At 41.4% G+C, this 17,719-nt stretch overlaps 1 protein-coding gene and 1 long non-coding RNA gene across 7 annotated transcripts in view; one reads left to right on the plus strand and one right to left on the minus strand.

Annotated features, from left to right (window-relative positions):
* epas1a (endothelial PAS domain protein 1a) overlaps positions 1 to 17,719 on the plus strand; it is a 61,404-nt gene that overhangs the window by 24,993 nt on the left and 18,692 nt on the right. For all 4 annotated transcript variants that reach the window (XM_690170.11, XM_005156297.6, XM_009306741.5 and 1 more), the window contains exon 7: positions 10,062 to 10,168. In XM_690170.11, the coding sequence (XP_695262.7) occupies positions 10,062 to 10,168 (107 nt within the window). The remainder of the gene's footprint in view (positions 1 to 10,061; positions 10,169 to 17,719) is intronic.
* Positions 13,552 to 16,212, minus strand: LOC141376808 (uncharacterized). Of its 3 annotated transcripts, none has more exons than XR_012388009.1 (6): positions 16,165 to 16,212; positions 15,531 to 15,603; positions 14,443 to 14,575; positions 14,161 to 14,318; positions 13,953 to 14,048; positions 13,552 to 13,781 (listed from the first exon to the last, which is right to left on the minus strand). It is a non-coding gene; the product is annotated as an uncharacterized lncRNA (long non-coding RNA). The 3 variants fall into 3 exon arrangements; XR_012388011.1 differs by having other exon boundaries at positions 15,493 to 15,603; XR_012388010.1 differs by lacking the exon at positions 15,531 to 15,603.

A 17,719-nucleotide genomic window follows, 5' to 3' on the forward strand; every position in this document is an offset into this window, starting at 1 on the left:
AGATATTAGATATTTCAAGTGAAAATACAAAAGCAAACCATAATATTACATCACAAATTATGAAAAACAAAATGTAACAGGATACAACAGAATATACAACTAAATATAGACAAAATCTAGCTAAAAAACCTTTACTCAAACATCTAATTCTACTGTACATTAAAGAATCATTAAAAAATGATTAAAGAAAAGGATGAAGGTCAAACTTGGCATTTAAACCTTTTGGAGACATTGTATCTAAAGTGTTAATCCAAAAGGCTTCACGTTGAAACAGCAATTTGTGAAGATCCCCCCGACGTGGACACTTCACAACTTCAATCCCTATATATTGTACAGTGGAGACAGAATGTCTCATAACTGAGAAATGTTGTGCAAAAGGATTTCTAGGATCATGATGTCAAATAGCGCATCGATGTTCAGAAATGCAAATTTTTAAAGGCCTACTCATCTTACCAACATAACATAAACCACACGGGCACCGCAGCATATAGAATACATTTGCCGTCTTGCACGAAATAGTGCCTAAAATATTAACATTTTTTGCTGAATGGGGTTGTGTAAAAGTTGAAGTTTTATATGTAAAGTTACATTGTAAACAATTCCCACATTTAAAATGACCAAGTTTTAGATCAGCTCTTACCAACATGTTCCAGATATTAGATTTTCTTTTGTGTACTAAACAAGGTGAATTTCCAATATTAATAAATCACTTAAATATTATGCCTGTCATTTAACAGCACTTTATTAGTGACTTTAGTCACCGGCGAATATTTCATATTAAAAAGACGATCATGCTTTTTTGTAGTTTTTTTTTAACTAAACTCTCCTCTTGTGACATCTTTAAACTGATCGTGTCCAGATTGTATCCTCCTTATGAGACCGTTCTTTAAATCTATCTGATAAACTCTGTGATTGCTATTTAAAATCTTCATCTCTACTGCAGATTGAACGAATATGACTACATTGAGACATAGATAACAAACGTTCCCCTTCGGGGGGAACTTCAGCACTATAAGTGGATTTGATTGTAAAATCCACGCATTGGGAGGTTCGGTTCAGAAGCTACTCGTCTGAAAGAGTATTGAACGGGCCAATTAAGAATGAATTGGCAGCGCAAGCCTGCGCAGGTGAGCGGCATAAGCAATCAACTGAGTATATAAGCTCACCTGGCGCCAGCAGACGCTATCCTTTTCGCTTCCTCCTGCTGTGACCAGCGATTCTGAGCGAACGAGAGCATTCTCCCGGTCCAGAGTGTGTACACGCAGTGGCAGACGGTCGAGCTGGGTTTCTCCCTTGCCTGGCGTTCTTTGGGTCCGGTCCTCCAGAGCGGTGCGTATAAAGTTGCAAACTTCACAGAAAGAGCAACACAGTCGTGCAGCACGTCCTTATCAGGACGGCGCTCCGACTGTGCGTTTCTGGATGCGGTGGTTTCCTGTCCTCGGATGATGGGTGCGGGCACTGTGTTACATGTCTGGGGGTCCAGCATGTTAATGCGCTGCTCGCGGGCAGTTCATGTCGTCATTGCGATGCCATGACTGTTGCGCAAGATCGCGGTTAGCCTTTGCAAAAGGGCGAACCACCCCAGTTGTCCCCTGCTCTGCAGCGGGCACTCGGGCAGATCTGAGGGTTTCAGCGAGAGATAATCCGTCGCCCACGGGCCCGCGGACCTCCCGCTCCTCTAAGCGCTCCATCCAAGCTTCGGGCGGGGGAAGCGATCCGTCTAACAGATGGTAGCCCTTACGCCCGATGACACCGGAGACCAGATGTCCACCGCGGCATCGGAGGGTGGGCTTTCATTGTCCGATGATGATCCAGACCCGCTCGCCCCCTTCGGGCTGGTGAGCGCTGTCACTACGGATCCTGAAACGGACATGTTAGCCGTGCTTTCCCGGGCTGCTTCGGCCGTGGGTTGGAGATGGTTTATCCCCCAGCTCCGCGGCCGGACCGACTAGAGGGGCGTTCCCTTCTTCCCGGAGGTGCACAGTAGGCTCACGCGGTCTTGTAAAGCACTTTTTTCTGCTCGTGCTGCGTGTTCCTCCACCCTAACCACTCTTGACGGTGAAACAGCCAGGGGGTATGTGGCGATTCCTCAGGTTGAGTGCGCGATGGCGGTAAATCCGCGCGGCGCCTCTTCTTGGCGGGTTCGCCTCGTCTCCCATCCAAAGCCTGTAAGTTATCTACCTCCCTCGGAGCTAGAGCTTACATAGCTGCGGGCCAGGCTGCTTCCGCCTTGCATGCGATAGCCACCTACCAGCGCTACCAAGCGCAGGCGCTGGCCGAGCTGCACGAGGGTGGGTCCAACCCAGGCTTACGAGCTTCGCACCGCCGCCGACTTAGCTCTTCGGACTACTGAGTCCGCTGCGTGTGCGTTGGGGAGGACGATGTCCACATTAGTGGTCCAGGAGCGCCACCCCAGGCTGATATGCGCAAAGTCGACAAAGTCTGCTTTCTTGACTTCCCCATATCCCCAGCCAGGTTCGGCGACACTGTCTGTGAATTCACCCAGGAATTCAAGGCGGTGAGAGAGCAGTTGGTGGGTGATGTCTTATCGGCGGTCCGTAGCCCGCTCCGCCCGCCGTGCCATTCATACCTGCTCCTCGCCGAAGGCGCCCGCCTACGAGAGCTGCTCCGCCCCCGCACACTTCTTCGGCGAAGCGAGCGCGTCGGGCACCTCGGAAGCAGGCAGCCCCCCTGCCCAGAACGCCGCTAAGTCCCGCAACGGACCACTAGGCGCCCCTGGGACAGGCCATCTGGAGAAGAGGGAACTTGCTCTTTCCCCGCTGGAGGGCGGGGCCCCATTTCCAACGGCACTTTTTACTGCCATGAAAACATTATGAAAGGGCACTTTTCACTTCCCCAGATGTGACAGCCCGAAATCTGCCAGTCTGGGACGCTATGCTTTCTAGCTTGCAGATTCGGTGCGTTTCGCCAGTGGCTCACGAGCGCTGGGAGGACGGTCTCCTTTCTCCCACCCCTCGAGCCTCCCCTCCGGAGCTCGGGTTTGGAGTGAGAGCAAATATCTCACCTCCAGCTTTTCCGTGGGACCCGCGAGCTTCCCGGATCAGCACACCCACTCCGCGCTGCCCCACTGCTGGTACGTCAGCGATTGTAGCGATGAGTCCATTAGCGAGAGCTCTGCCTGCCTGGTTAGCGCGGGCCAGCTCTTCGCGGTGGCTCATACGCACAATCAGACTCGGCTATGCGATTCAGTTCGCGAAACGGCCCCCCAAGTCACGGGTGTGTATTCACCAGGGTCAGCCCCCTGTCCGCCCCTGTCTTGCGAGAGGAGATTGCTGTCCTCCTGGCGAAGGATGCAATCGAGCCGCTCCCTCCAGCCGAGATGGAGAGCGGGTTTTACAGCCCACGCTTCATCGTGCCCAAAAAGAGCGGTGGGTTACGGCCAATCCTAGATCTGCGCGTTTTGAACCGCTGCCTGCACAAGCTGCCGTTCAGAATGCTAACGCAGAAGCGCATCCTCCGGTGCGTTCGTCCTCTGGGTTGGTCTGCAGCATTAGACCTGATGGACGCGTATTTCAATGTCTCCACTCTTCCTCGCCACCGACAGTTTCTGCGGTTTGCGTTTGAAGGTCGAGCTTGGCAATACAAAGCCCTCCCCTTCGGGCTCTCTCTGTCTCCGCGGGTCCTCACCAAGCCCGCGGAGGGTGCCTCAGCGCCCCTTCGGCTCGCGGGCATCTGCATACTCAATTTCTTTACGACTGGCTGAATTTGCCCTCTCTTTGATTATGCACAGAGTTGATTATGCACAGAGACAAAGTGCTCTGGCACTTCCACCTGTGGGGGTTTCAGGTCAACCGAGAAAAGAGCAAACTCGCCCCCGTGCAGAGGATCTCTTCTCTCGGGCTGGAGCTGGACTCGGTCACCATGGCAGCGCGCCTCTCCGGAGAGCGCGCTCAGCTGATGCTGTACTGTCTGAGAGAGCTCGACAGTAAAATAGTGGTCCCACTGAAACTATTTCAGAGGCTCCTGGGGCATATGGCATCCGCAGCCGCTTCATGCCGCTCGGATTATTCTATATGAGACCACTTCAGCACTGGCTTCACGATCGAGTCCCCAGACGCGCATGGCACGCGCGCGCACACCGAGTCTCTGTTACTGCGCTGTGTCGCCGCGCCCTCAGCCCTTGGAGCGACCCCTCGTTCCTACAGGCCTGGGTGTCTCTAGAACAGGCGTCCAGTCTTGTTGTCGTTTCAGCAGACGCTTCCACACGGGCTGGGGGGCTGTGCGTTGCGGGCATGCGGCTGCGGACCTGTGGAAAGGTACCCAGTTGCATTGGCATATCGCCTGGAGCTGTTGGCAGTGTTCCTCGCTCTCCACCGTTTTTTTCCGGTGCTGGAGCGGCAACACGTGCTGGTCAGGACGGACAGTACGGCGGCGGTGGCGTATATCAGCCGTATAGGGGGTATGCGCTCTCGCCGCATGTCTCAGCTCGCCCGCCGTCTGCTCCTCTGGAGTCATCCGCGGCTGAAATCGCTGCACGCCATTCATATTCAGGCAAGCTCAACCGTGCAGCCGATGCGCTCTCACGGCAGCCTTGCGTCCTGGAGAATGGAGACTCCACCCCGAGTCTGTTCAGCTGATATGGGCGCGATTCGGGGAAGCCCAGATCGATCTGTTGCTTTCCCCGAGATCGCTCATTGCCAGTTGTTCTTTCCCTGACCGAGCGCTCTCGGCACGGATGCACTGGCTTACAGCTGGCCTCGGGGCACGCGCAATACGCGTTTCCCCCAGTGAGCCTGCTCGCGCAGTTACTGTGCATGGTCAGGGAGGACGAGGAACAGGTTGCTGGTTGCGCCCCTCTGGCTCAACCGGACCTGGATGTCAGAGCTCTCCCTCGCGATAGCCCTCCCCTGGCAGTCCCTTCGAGAGCACCTACTCTCTCAGGGACAGGGCACCACCTGGCACCCTCGCCGATCTTTGGAGATTTTTAGACGCGAGGAAACTTAGGACTTAGGTAACCTCCGATTGCGGTGGCTAATACCGTCACTCGGGCTAGAGCCCCCTCCCCGAGCGCGCCTATGCCCTGACGTGAAGTCTATTCACTGAATGGTGTGTCTCTCGCTGAGAAGACCCCCGTAATTTGCCAGATCAGCGTTGTGCTTTCTTTACGCCGAGAGAAGCTGGAGAGCAGGCTGTCGCCCTCCACACTCAAGGTTACGTGGCTGCCATCTCCGCTCTCATAACGCGGTGGCTGGCAGCACCGTGGGAACGCATAACCTCATCATCCGGTTCCTCAGGGGCGTTAAGCGAATTAATCCACCCCGCCCCCTCTCATGCCCTCTTAGGATCTCGCCCTCGCTACTCAAGCCGCGTCAGATCCCTTCGATCCTCGACTCAGTATATTTCTGTCCCTGAAGACAGCTCTGCTGGTCGCGTTGATATCGATCAGAGGGTCGGGGACCCGGAGGCATTTTTCGGTCAGTGACTCGTGCCTGTAATTGGGCTGGCTTCTCTCACGTATGAGACCCCGCCCGCGATATGTGCCCAAGGTTCCTACCACTCCGTTTTAATACGAGGTAGTGAGCCTGCAAGCGCTGCCCTCGGAGGAGGCAGACCCAGCCCTTATTTATTGTCCAGTTCGCGTTTTGCGTATTATCCGGACCGCACTCAGAGTTTAGATCATCTGAGCAGCTCTTCGTCTGTTATAGCGGTCGGCAGCAGGGAAGTGCCGTACCGAAATAAGTTCCCACTAAATTGTGGATGCCTTCTTTCACTATCAGAGCCGAGATGAGCCGCGTCCCCCGAGAGCGCGTGCGCACTCCACTCGGAGCTTCGCATCCTCTCGAGCGCACGCACGCGGCGCCCCTCTAACAGACATCTGTAGAGCTGCGGGCTGGGTGACACCCAACACAATTGCAAGGTTTTACAATCTGCGAGTGGAGCCGGTTTCCTCAAGGGTATTAGGTAACCCTTGGTGATTGAGGAAACAATTCGGTAGGGTGTTGAAACACGCTTGCTGCGCCATTTTCCCTAACACGGAGATACGTGCGCCTTTTTATCTGTCAGTTAAGTTCCCCGTCAGGTGAGCCCTGCAGATTCCTCCGTGGCCCCCAGCACTGACTCAGCGGAGGAGTCACTTGCTGGCCCACTACGTTGTAGGTCTGCCCGCTGGTCAGCCCGCGTTTTGGGTAAAGGTGCCTGCTATGCGTGGTCCCCACTAGGCGATCCCATATGCTTATTCAGCCACGGTTAAGTCCCCCCCTGGGCGGACCCGTGTCTTCCCTCCCCGCTAACCACTCTTTTGCTATGCGTACTCCCCCTTTTAGGGCTAGTCCATATGTAAATTCTGCCATCTATCCCCCCTTGGGTAACGGATGGCCTCCGCAGCGTCCTCCCTATCGGGATTGCACGCTTCCCAACGTACTGTCGTATTTTCCTAGAATTATCTAGATGCTCACGACTTCCCAAAAAAATATATATAAATCCGTAAAACTTCTGTTGAAGTAGGATAAATTAGGGCCAGGGACACGTTGGAGGACCGCGCCCCCCATGATGTGGGTGCGTCACGCTTGCTTGACTATCTCCTCATCGGGGGTGTTGGTAAGGTGCAGTCATTATGGCGCTTTCAATGGGCTCCCAATGCGTGGATTTTACAATCAAATCCACTTATAGTGCTGAAGTTCCCCCCGAAGGGGAACGTTCGAGGTTACTAAAGTAACCCTTCGTTCCCCGAGGAGGGGAACGGAAGCACTATACTCCGTCGCCATAATGACTGTCCCTTAGCTGTTGAAAGTCTCTTCAGCTTAAAAAGGATAGCGTCTGCTGGCGCCAGGTGAGCTTATATACTCAGTTGATTGCTTATGCCGCTCACCTGCGCAGGCTTGTGCTGCCAATTCATTCTTAATTGGCCCGTTCAATACTCTTTCAGACGAGTAGCTTCTGAACCGAACCTCCCAATGCGTGGATTTTACAATCAAATCCACTTATAGTGCTTCCGTTCCCCTCCTCGGGGAACGAAGGGTTACTTTAGTAACCTCGAACGTTTTAATGCCACTGGATGGTACGAATGTCCATGTAAAATGGTATTACGATCAGTGGGCTTTCGGTATAATGTTGTTTGTATACCTGATGCAGTCAAAAATACAAGTACATCTAAAAAATTCATTTTGTGTTTGTGGAATTCCGTAGTGAACTTCAACGCGTTAGAACTATTGTTGACATAAGAATGAAATGCTAATAGCTCTGATTCAGTAACACTTCATATTAAAAGACATCATTGATGTATCGTTTCCATAGAACAATATGTTTGAAATACAAATTCAAAGCAGAATTCAAAATAAACTGATGTTCAAACATACCACAAAATCAAGATGCAAATCTTAGAATAGGGGCTATCTTAGAACCCCTCACAACCGAGATATGGAGATAATAATCAGATCGGAACCAAAAATAATTATATTGGAGTACTAATTTGGTTAAATCATTCAGACAGGTAGTACTTGGAACTAAGCTGTCTCTCTGATTAAGAAAAAATTCCATAGCCTCTAAACCATCCTGAAGTGGAACTGTGGTAAAAAGTGATTATACACCCATAGTGGCTAGAAGAACAGGAACCTCAGGTTGTTTGACATTATTGACACATTCAATAAAATCCATAAATAATTTGCACTTTTTGCATTTTTTGGCTGAGCACCCAGTTAAGAGTGATGTGCGTGCTTTTGTTCAGTTTTCCATAGTCATCATACAGTTACCATATTTTAGCTTCTCATAATTGATATGCAGTCTAAACATCTATTGGTTGTTGCGTGTAATAATCTTGCTTCTTCTTGTGCACTTTCAATGCTTCCACATGGTACATATTTGCTGTATTTACAAAAGTATCCAAGTCTTGAGGTCTGTCTTATGCAATATTTGGATGCAAAAATGTTTACATCAAACCAATCAGAATCTCATCTCCAATTTCCTTTAAGAGTCAGTTGTGTCATGCCATGGTGCTATTGCTGTTTACAAGACGGTCAATGTAAGTGGAAAAACTGAACGCTTCACTAGTAAAAAAACAGTTAAGCAAACTATGTGTGCAACGAACTAACGAACAAGCCTTCTTTCTCTTTACTTTACTTTTATTCTTTTTTTATTCATTAGACTACAAATTTAATTTCATTTGTTAAGCGCAAAGATTTGTTTCAAAACTATTTCCAAATTCAGTTCTAATTTCTAGCAAACAAATGAATGAACAATAATAATGAAGTGTGTTATATCCAAACACATATCTTATTCCTATGCCCCATATGTTGTATTAAGCGTTCCTTAAAATAGCAACAATGCGCCAACATTGTGCCTTAACACACCTCCTTTATAGACCAAAACACCCATGAGTCCACAAAGTGATGCAATTTAAACAATTTGTTGCAAAACGTGAATATTAGGGTTGTGCTTGTCTGAAAATAGCAACTAATCGTGTCAAACACGTCTTGCTCCTTATTGCGCTGGGTGTATGATAGGACCCTTCAAGTTTTAAGGCTTTAAGGTTTTAAGGCTTTCTCTTAATTGTAAAATTTTTTTTTACTTTTATATCAAAAAGAACTTCAAGATATAAAATCAGAATTGTGAGAAAGAAAATTTAATTCATACAGTACCTTGCAATTTTGACTTTTTGTGTTTCTAAAGAATTGATAGATACAAACTTTTTATAAACAAAGTTGTATAAAATTAGAGATAAAATAACAATTGACTAACTATCACATTGTTTGATTGTTTTGAATAGCGAGTATAATGTAATAATAATAAAGTATAGTGCAATTTTGAAAACTAAGATTTATTTATTTATTTTTATAAATTTTTATTGGTATGCTTCTTGCAAAACAAGAGTTAATTTGATTTACAGGACCCATTAAGTTATCATTCTATTAGCCAATCACAATATAGTCAAGAAAAATAACTCAAGTAAAAAACACAAACATACTAGATAGCTTAGTCAGAGAAATAGTTAAAGTAATTAAAGTATTTGTAATTTGTTATTTTACACTACTGGTGAATAAACTGCTACAAACACACCATGTAGCAATAATTTGCATCTATCAGGTTTACAATAGCTACGTTTCCATACCTCATTTTTTTCATATCCAAAATATGCATTAAAAAATGGTTGATGGAAACCAAGATGCGCATAAATTATGAAAATATGTATAAAAAATGTATGCGCACAACAGATAACTGACATTTTGGCGTGTCCATAAATTCTTGTTTATTCACATATCCAAAGTGTGCACAAAAATAGGTGGATAGAAACGACTTTAACTTACTCGCATGAATAGGCCACTAAATTCCACTATAACCTTTAGGTGAAGTCATGTTCCAGGAAAACTAAAAGTGTGTGGATCAGTGCAAATGAAACACTGATATTGCAGTAGTTAGAGATCAAGAGCCAGTCCCAAATACGCAATAACATTTTGTTAATTTAAGGGTTAATGCAAAAGCAGTTTCCTGTGACCACATTTCAGTCAACGGCTTAACAGCGGAGGTCAGATGTTTGCGTGCTTCCATTTAATAGGACTTAATATCGACCACACGGAGTTCATTAAAAGCCCATTGTGGAGCAGGAAATAACTGAAGACTTTTCTAGGAGAAAAATAAAAAGAAAAACATCAATTGCACGGGATTTTAACATCCAACAGCATAATACAAATCTAGCATATTTGTATGATTGAGATGATTAATAGTCAAGCCTGCATCTAGCTTTCACTCCGGCACTTCAAACACAAGAGAGGACGTGACCTTGCAGATGCACGAGAGCTGCTCTGTCTTTTAATCCAGCAAGTTGGAAAACAGACATTAAAGATAATGATCAGACAGAACAAGTACAACTCTCACGCGCTCTAGATTTATAGCTCCAATAAACAAGGGTCCCGCTTGTGATCATTTGTTCTCACTAAGCCGAGCAGAGAGTTTACATTGGCTCCCAGCAGCACAGGTCTGATTGTTTTCACAAGATGAAATCAACAGTCATGAATCTTGGTTAATGATGTCTTGAGTGCTCTAATTCAATCACGCTTTGTTTTGACTGTTCCATTAGTTTTATTCTTGAGCCGTCTTTTGTGTTTCAGAGTCAGCAGTCTGATCGGTTACAGACCCGAGGAACTTCTTGGCCGTTCGGTTTATGAGTTCTGCCACGCTTTGGATTCGGAGAACATGACAAAGAGCCATCAAAATCGTGAGTATGGTTTATTATTAAAAAAGATTGCAATCTTGGTTCAAATGACCACCCAATCTTATTTCTAAGCAATCACAATATGAGTATTTTAAAAATGGATTTGTCAGTGAATGATTCAAGAGGTTCTTCAAAAAATACTTATTCATCTAGTACTAAAACGTTAAGTCTTCTAGAGTACATGTAAATTACTGAATCATTCTTTTAAACTGAAATAAAAAATATATATTCATTTTAATTACATAATATTAATAGTAATAAAATAAAATAAATATTAAAATAAATAAGAAAGTAAAATTTTGTCAGAACCTCTAGTATTTTTAAAATTTGTTTTCATAATAAAAAGAAACAAATTCCCAAACTGTGTCCTAACTACAGTATATGTGACGTCAAAGAGTACTTTGTCCATGTTAAAAGGGGTTTTTCTTCTAGTGATGAGTGAAATTTCTATTTTAGAAGTTTCTATTTCTGCAACGTCACTGCCGAATAACAGCATAACTTTAGGTCAGTGGCGGATTTTCTCCCACATTACACTACCACCCCCACCCCCCACTTAAATTGTCTTCATCTGTAACACCCCAAACCCCATCCACAGACAACCCTCCACCCCCCTCTTTATTTTAGTCCACCACAAACCACTACCCCGCCTCCCCCTTCTTCACTTTAGTCCGTGAAACCCCCAAGCGACCCGCTCTTCCCTTGCATGAGGGCACCACTAGCACTGTAAGGAGGGCATGTATCAATGCTTGACCGTCGGTGTGTCTGAATTTGGAGCTGACACGAACATCATAATGTCAGCCGATGAAATTAAACTTGAAATGTAGAGAAATCCCCAACTTCTGCAGCGAGCAACACCACTGAAGCAGCGCAGACAGACCCACAATTCAGTTCGGCACCTGACACCTTGTGTGAATGGGGTTTATTAATTGAACAGTTATTGTTTTGTTAGATCAGATAAATACAAATTTTTAAATATAGACACACACACAAAAAAAGGTGTTTTAAAAGGTGTTTTTGTTCTAGTGATGTGTAGTGATATGTAGAAATTTCAATTTTAGAAACAGTTTCTATTTATGTGACGTCATGGCTGAACAATAACTACTACTGTAACTACTACTATACAATACTACTACAATAACTACTACTATAAACTACTAGCATAAACTACTACGACAATGATAACTTTAGGTGATAATTATGTGCTTTATTGAGTGTTAAATGCTACTAATGTGAGTTTGAATACCATTGTATGTGAAATTTATCGCCATACTGAAAGCAGCAACAGATCATTTATTTCAGATCTTGAATTTAAAATAACTCACAAACATACAGTATAGATTGAAAATAAAAGATAGAACTGTGAAATCTGTGCAAACCTACAATTATCAGTCACTCAGCATGTATTCTTATAACATTGAAGAGGTTGAATATATTTTACCTAGATTATAAACCATACCATTTTGTTGTCAGTGTGTGCTTCTGAATGGCTCTGGTTTTACATTTTTTTGTCATGTTGCTTTTGGTCCAGATGGAATCTTGTCCCATCATGTGTTGTTAGGACATGGTGTCAGTTAATGCAGAATCGAGCAGCTTTTACATGTACACATCTAATAAATCCAGGAGACAAAGAAAAAGTCAAAAGTACCTCTGTTTCATGCACTAAAGCAAAGAACACCAAGAAAACCAGGAACACGCAGTCGCTCATTGTGTGAATGCCGTTTTGGCTAATTTAGCTATCTTTAAATCAATCTGGACTCCGTCCTGAAGTGACTCACAGTCTGGAACGAGACGGTGCCTCTCATCTCTGTCCATGCTGGAGTTCAAAACCTTGTAGACCTGAGTTGTTCCCATGGGCTTGATGACTGAGGGAAACAGATGTCCCGTCAGGCTCCAGGAATTGTTGAGGGATATTTATAAACTCTATGGTTGTTGCATTGCTTATTTATTTACTTAGCAGATGCTGCAAATTCTACGATTGACATTTTCTGACATTTTAAAACAATATAAAAAATTAGCCTTCCTACAACCTACTGTATAGTGCTTATATGTCTAAATTAAGACAAACAGTGAGATTAAAGCATTATTAGTCATAAATATGAGAATAGGATTCAGTTATAACTAGTCAGTCATAATTATGAAATAAAATGATATTGCCATTAACTAGAATTAAGACCATACTAATGACTAAATTATCAGACCCCCTAGTTTTTCACAATCATTTTGTGGTGGTAATTCTCAAAAACTTGCAGAAAATGTAAAAATATATATAAATATAAAAATATTATATCTGACCCTTACCGTAATACACATAAAACGTGGATTGCCACTAAACACACTGTAATCCCGAATAAGTTGACAAAACTCAAAAAATTTGAGGTAATCAGTTACGTCAAATTTTTTAAGTTATGAAATTATCTATTTTAAGTAAACAGAAACATTAAGTTTTGAGTTTGTTGTACTCATGCAAGACACTTCACCTAACTTAAAATACCCAAGTTACTCAGCTTATACGTTTTAATTGCAATTAACTTAATTGTTTTAATTTTTCCAAACTTTAAATACTTAGTCACCCAGCTCATACATTTTAATACCAATTAACTTAATTGCTTTAATTTCTTTCAACTTTAAATACTTAAATCACCCAGCTCATACATTTTGATAGCATTTTTTAAAATTAACTTCTCCATCGTCAGTTTCACAAATAAAATAAGGCATTCGTTAAAAAAATAATAAGTGCACATTCTGTGAAGTGACTCGTTTAGTGTAAACTACACAGAAACTGTATATATATATATATATATATATATATATATATATATATATATATATATCGTTGAAGTCAGAATTATTCGCCCCCATTTATTTTTTCCCCCAATTTCTGTTTGACGGAGAGCATATATATATATATATATATATATATATATATATATATATATATATATATATATATATATATATATATATATATATATATATATATATATTCAGTCTTGGTTGAACTATGATTCTGTCATTTACTTATTCCAAACCTGTTTGAGTTTCTTTCTTCTGTTGAACACTTAAAAGGTTATTTTTGACCAAAAAAAAAAAAAAAGCTGAGACCTGTAACCACCGATTTCCACAGTATTTGTTTTCCTATTAGAAAGTCAGTGGTTACAGGTTGTCAGCTTTACTTAACTTTTGTGTTCAACAGAAGCAAGAAATTCAAGCAGGTTTGGGACAAGTGAAGAGTTAGTAAATGACAGAATTTTACATTTGGACAAACTATCCCTATATATAATAAAATGCATACTTACCAATTAAAGGTAAATGAATGTTTTGAAGTTACTACCCCAGAGACAGTCTTTATTAAGTAAAAAAAAAAACAATCAACTCATTCTTTAAGGTTTCCATGCTACGAGACTTTTTATTTTCCATCATCCATGCCGAGCAAAACTTTTTGCACAAGTTCAAAGTCCTTTACTATATATTATGTGAAGAGCATACATTAATCCATACAAGACAAGAAAGGTCTGGAAGTGTGCTGTGGGTGGTGTCCAATTCATTCTTCAGGACAACAGAGACCCTCAGTGAATGCAGGGCCAATAAAGCATCTTCAGTCAGCAGGATTATCAATCTAAAAATATAATTCAAGGATATTAATGTAAGGACAGTATCAAAATGACTGAGCCAATATTATATGATTCATCAACTATTCGTGATTACAAATATGTTAAGTAAAAGTTTTCAAAACTTTCATCTTTTTATTAAACATGCCTAATTGTGAAAAGAATGAATGAAGTCTTACCAGGGTGTTCCTAAAGAATCTTAAGTCACGCTCACGCAGCAAGACCAAAAGACCTCTGATAAGAGTAGTCCGTCATGAACTGACATCATGCAGTTCCTGGAAATCAAGTATAATAAATGATGAATAAATGATTTTAAATCAATTAAAAAAAAAAAAAAAATTCAAATTATATTTTAATGTATACTTTAACACGTGACCCCAAACATACCTGCTCATCATAAGCCTTTAAAAGATTAGCCAGGGTATCTGCTGTCTTGCCAGTTTTGGATGCTGTTTGCCTTGAAATTGTCATCAAATGAAATATGTGGTGGTCCAGTTGTGCAAAGAATTTGTGGGGAAAATTCTCATTTGTAACATGTTGGTACTCTGCAAACAGCAAAAAGAAACAAGAGAGAATTTCATAAAACAAACCCACACCACAAAATATACAATTCTAGAAAAAAATGTATTAATATTATTATTATGTTTCATTTACTTATCTATTTTTTACCTCAGATGAAAATCAGGTGTTGATCAGATGTTGAAAGCAGGATCTTCATGTTGTAAACTGAACTCAAGGTCTAGCTGAAGTTTCACTTTCCTTGTAGTTCCTATCTGTAGTCAGCAACACCCGACCTTCAATTCTGTATGTACACAAAGTCACAGTGTCATTTAGCTGAGAGTGGAAGTAGTACAATTGCATGATGTCTAACGTTAACCTCCAAAACAGTTAGCAATAGAGCTGATTATCATGTTAGTTGCTTTGATTTGATGAACACAGATTTAATTTAAACAGTATTGAAATTTCTAAAACTGAATAGGACGACAAAGAAATTTAAGGCCTGATTTTAAAAGCTAGAAATAACAAAACTTACCTTATTGTCTAATGATGTAAAAATATATAGACTAAAATATTTATATTTTTAAGATATAAATATATTTTAAGCTACAAAATTTGCACATCAGAAAACTATGTCTTGTTTACCACGTCTTGAATATTTTGTTTTGTTATTATTTTATTTAATAACATAATTTTGTATTAATGTGTTAGAGATATGCATACTTTGTTTTTTAGGCTGTTTATATTCTCTCCAGAGTAAACATTTTAAAAATAGATTGAAAAAAAAAAACTTTTATCATACCTTTAAAATACATTTGACCTAAATGACATTTAAACTCATTTAACTGATCGCATTAATCAGGTAATCATTGATATGCAGAGATGTCGTCTTAAGCGCTAGGAAATATTAAGTGTTGATCAGTGCTGGTGATTGAGGTAAAGTTAGTTTTATATTTACACATTCAGACTTTCTCCTTAATAATATAATTTCAGAAAGGTAATTTTTGCATATTCTTAATGGTGAAATCATATTAGCAGCCAATGACTTTCAAAGTACAACATTGTTCAGTCAAAAAAAATAGTGCATTTATTGTAATGTTGTTTTCATGTCATACTTGCATGTGATTTCAGAACGAATAGACAAAGTACCATGGTAAACAATTAATGGAGCGAGTTACAAGTTGTTACTAAATGAATGTATGAATATAAAACCAACTTTACCTCAATGTGGTAGAGTAAAATGAAGCTCTGCTCTGTACCTGCTCAGGTGAGGAGCGCAGCTTAAATGTTCTCCGTCAGGCTATCCTCATACATGGATCAGCAAGCAACAAGCTGCGTGTGACAGAGTTAAGTTTTGAGACTACATTTTTGCGCGTCATCAGAAAATACCGTTAAGTGTTTAGGCGGAGATCATTCGAGTTATGATTAACGTTATGTTTCTTGCGCCTTTCGTTTCCGAAGTGCCTACAGATTGCAAAGATAATACCACATTCACACACTGGATGGAGTTCAGCGCAGCGCCAAGACATGCGGTTGTGAGAGCGCGCGTCTCCATGACAACTTCAGCACAGGCCGAGAAAAGGCATACTCGCGCCAAGATTTAAATTTTTTTGAAAAATGTAATCTGCCGATTTTAAATATTTTTGTCTTTATCACACTCTGTTAAAATTCAGAGTTAACACGTTACAACTAACGCTAACGTTGCACTGATTCTAACTTTTTAAACAGCAATGTTAACGTTAGTTAGCAACAAGTGAGGCTAAACATGTTTTCTGTAATGTACGACATGTAAACACACCCTGATTAACTCTACATTACATTGAACTGTTACTGTGATTATATTAATTAAAACATACAATTAATATTTCTTGGATTTGTAAATATTTTACTTACTGTAGTGTGAAGCGAGGTTGATCCGCCATCTTGAAAAAAACGAATGATGCATGAGCACGTACGTGAACCTGGATGACGTCAGACGCAAAATCACTGGGCTGACAGATTTTGAGTTAATGAAACTTTAAAGAGACATTTTGTATAAATTAAACCCAGCAGAATTGTTCACCTTACTTGAAAGATTAAATTTTTTCAAACTCAAAAATAAGAAAAAGTTCTAAATACTCATCAAGGTTAACTAAGATAAACGAATTTTAATGATTTAAGTTAATAGAACTCAATTCAATTAATTAGTTACAGCATTAGGGTTTACAGTGCAGGGAAAGATTTCAACTAAATCATTTGTCGATTTGACGTTTATCACATTACCAGCCATACATTTAAAGCACAAATAATGTCCTTTAATTCGATCATTTCCAGCAGACCTCACCCTTTAACCAATATCCATCATTGTACGCTGCTTGGTGTTCTGTCTGTTTCATTGCTCTATTTGTTAGATGTTTGCTCCCACTTTCTTTTGCTGTCTGAAACTCGTCAAATGTACAAATGCCCAATTCGCACCACAGGATGTCTAATCCCATCTTTGCATTGACTTCAGATGTAAATCACTCACACTTTAATCGCGTCTGCTTACTGCACAGGCTGCAAAACAATCCCACCCCCCATCCCCTTTAATGTAATGTAATGTAAGGATTGTGAGGACACAGGTGAGACATCATTTTCCAAGAGACACTCAAATACATCACGTGCACTGCATTTGCAATCTCTATAAGTCATGTAAAATAATCAGTTGCAAACTGAAATAAATATAATTTGATTATATGGTTTGGAACTGTATTTTTTATTTCATATATTAAGTGTTTAGTTGTGATACTTCCAAAATCAATCTGCATAAATCCACAGGTTTTATTTGCTGTTGTTGTTCTGTGCAGAATAAGTCCTACTTATTACCTGCCTATTATTAAGATAGTGACTGTTTGTTTGTAATTATAAAGTGCATATTCTGAATGATCTTATTCTACATTACTAATCCTATCTAATATCTAAACCCAAATACTACCTTTATAACTCTTAATAAACAGCAAATACAGCTGAATAAATATAAATTTACACACATTTACACAAGTAAATATATAGAATCAATAATGGGCTAAAAATCTGTGGATTTCTGAAGGCGCATATTTCTTGTAGGCCTAGTAATAAGCCACCTAGTTAATATTCAGAAAACTAAAAAAGTGTTTCTGTTATTTTATATTTAACCAGTGCCAAAGAAGGTCTGGTTCCAGTTTCATTGTAAACCAGAAAATAAATGTCTATATTAGCTTCAGTCAAATCTTGTTTTGAATTTGATTATTTTGTAGATTCAGATCAAACTGATTTGATTGTTGTTGCCGCATGAGGCACCGAGGCAGCAGTTGCTGGCCTGAATCCCATTAGACATCCTTTGACTTCATCTTCAACAACCCAAAAGCTTTCAGATTTGCTTGTTGAGGAAGGCACTCTTGATTAGTGAGTGCATTAGCGGCTAACAAGGCTTTGAAGCACAGAACCTGTG

The sequence above is a fragment of the Danio rerio genome, chromosome 12 (assembly GCF_049306965.1).
Source record: "Danio rerio strain Tuebingen ecotype United States chromosome 12, GRCz12tu, whole genome shotgun sequence".
Classification (NCBI taxonomy): Eukaryota; Metazoa; Chordata; class Actinopteri; order Cypriniformes; family Danionidae; genus Danio; species Danio rerio.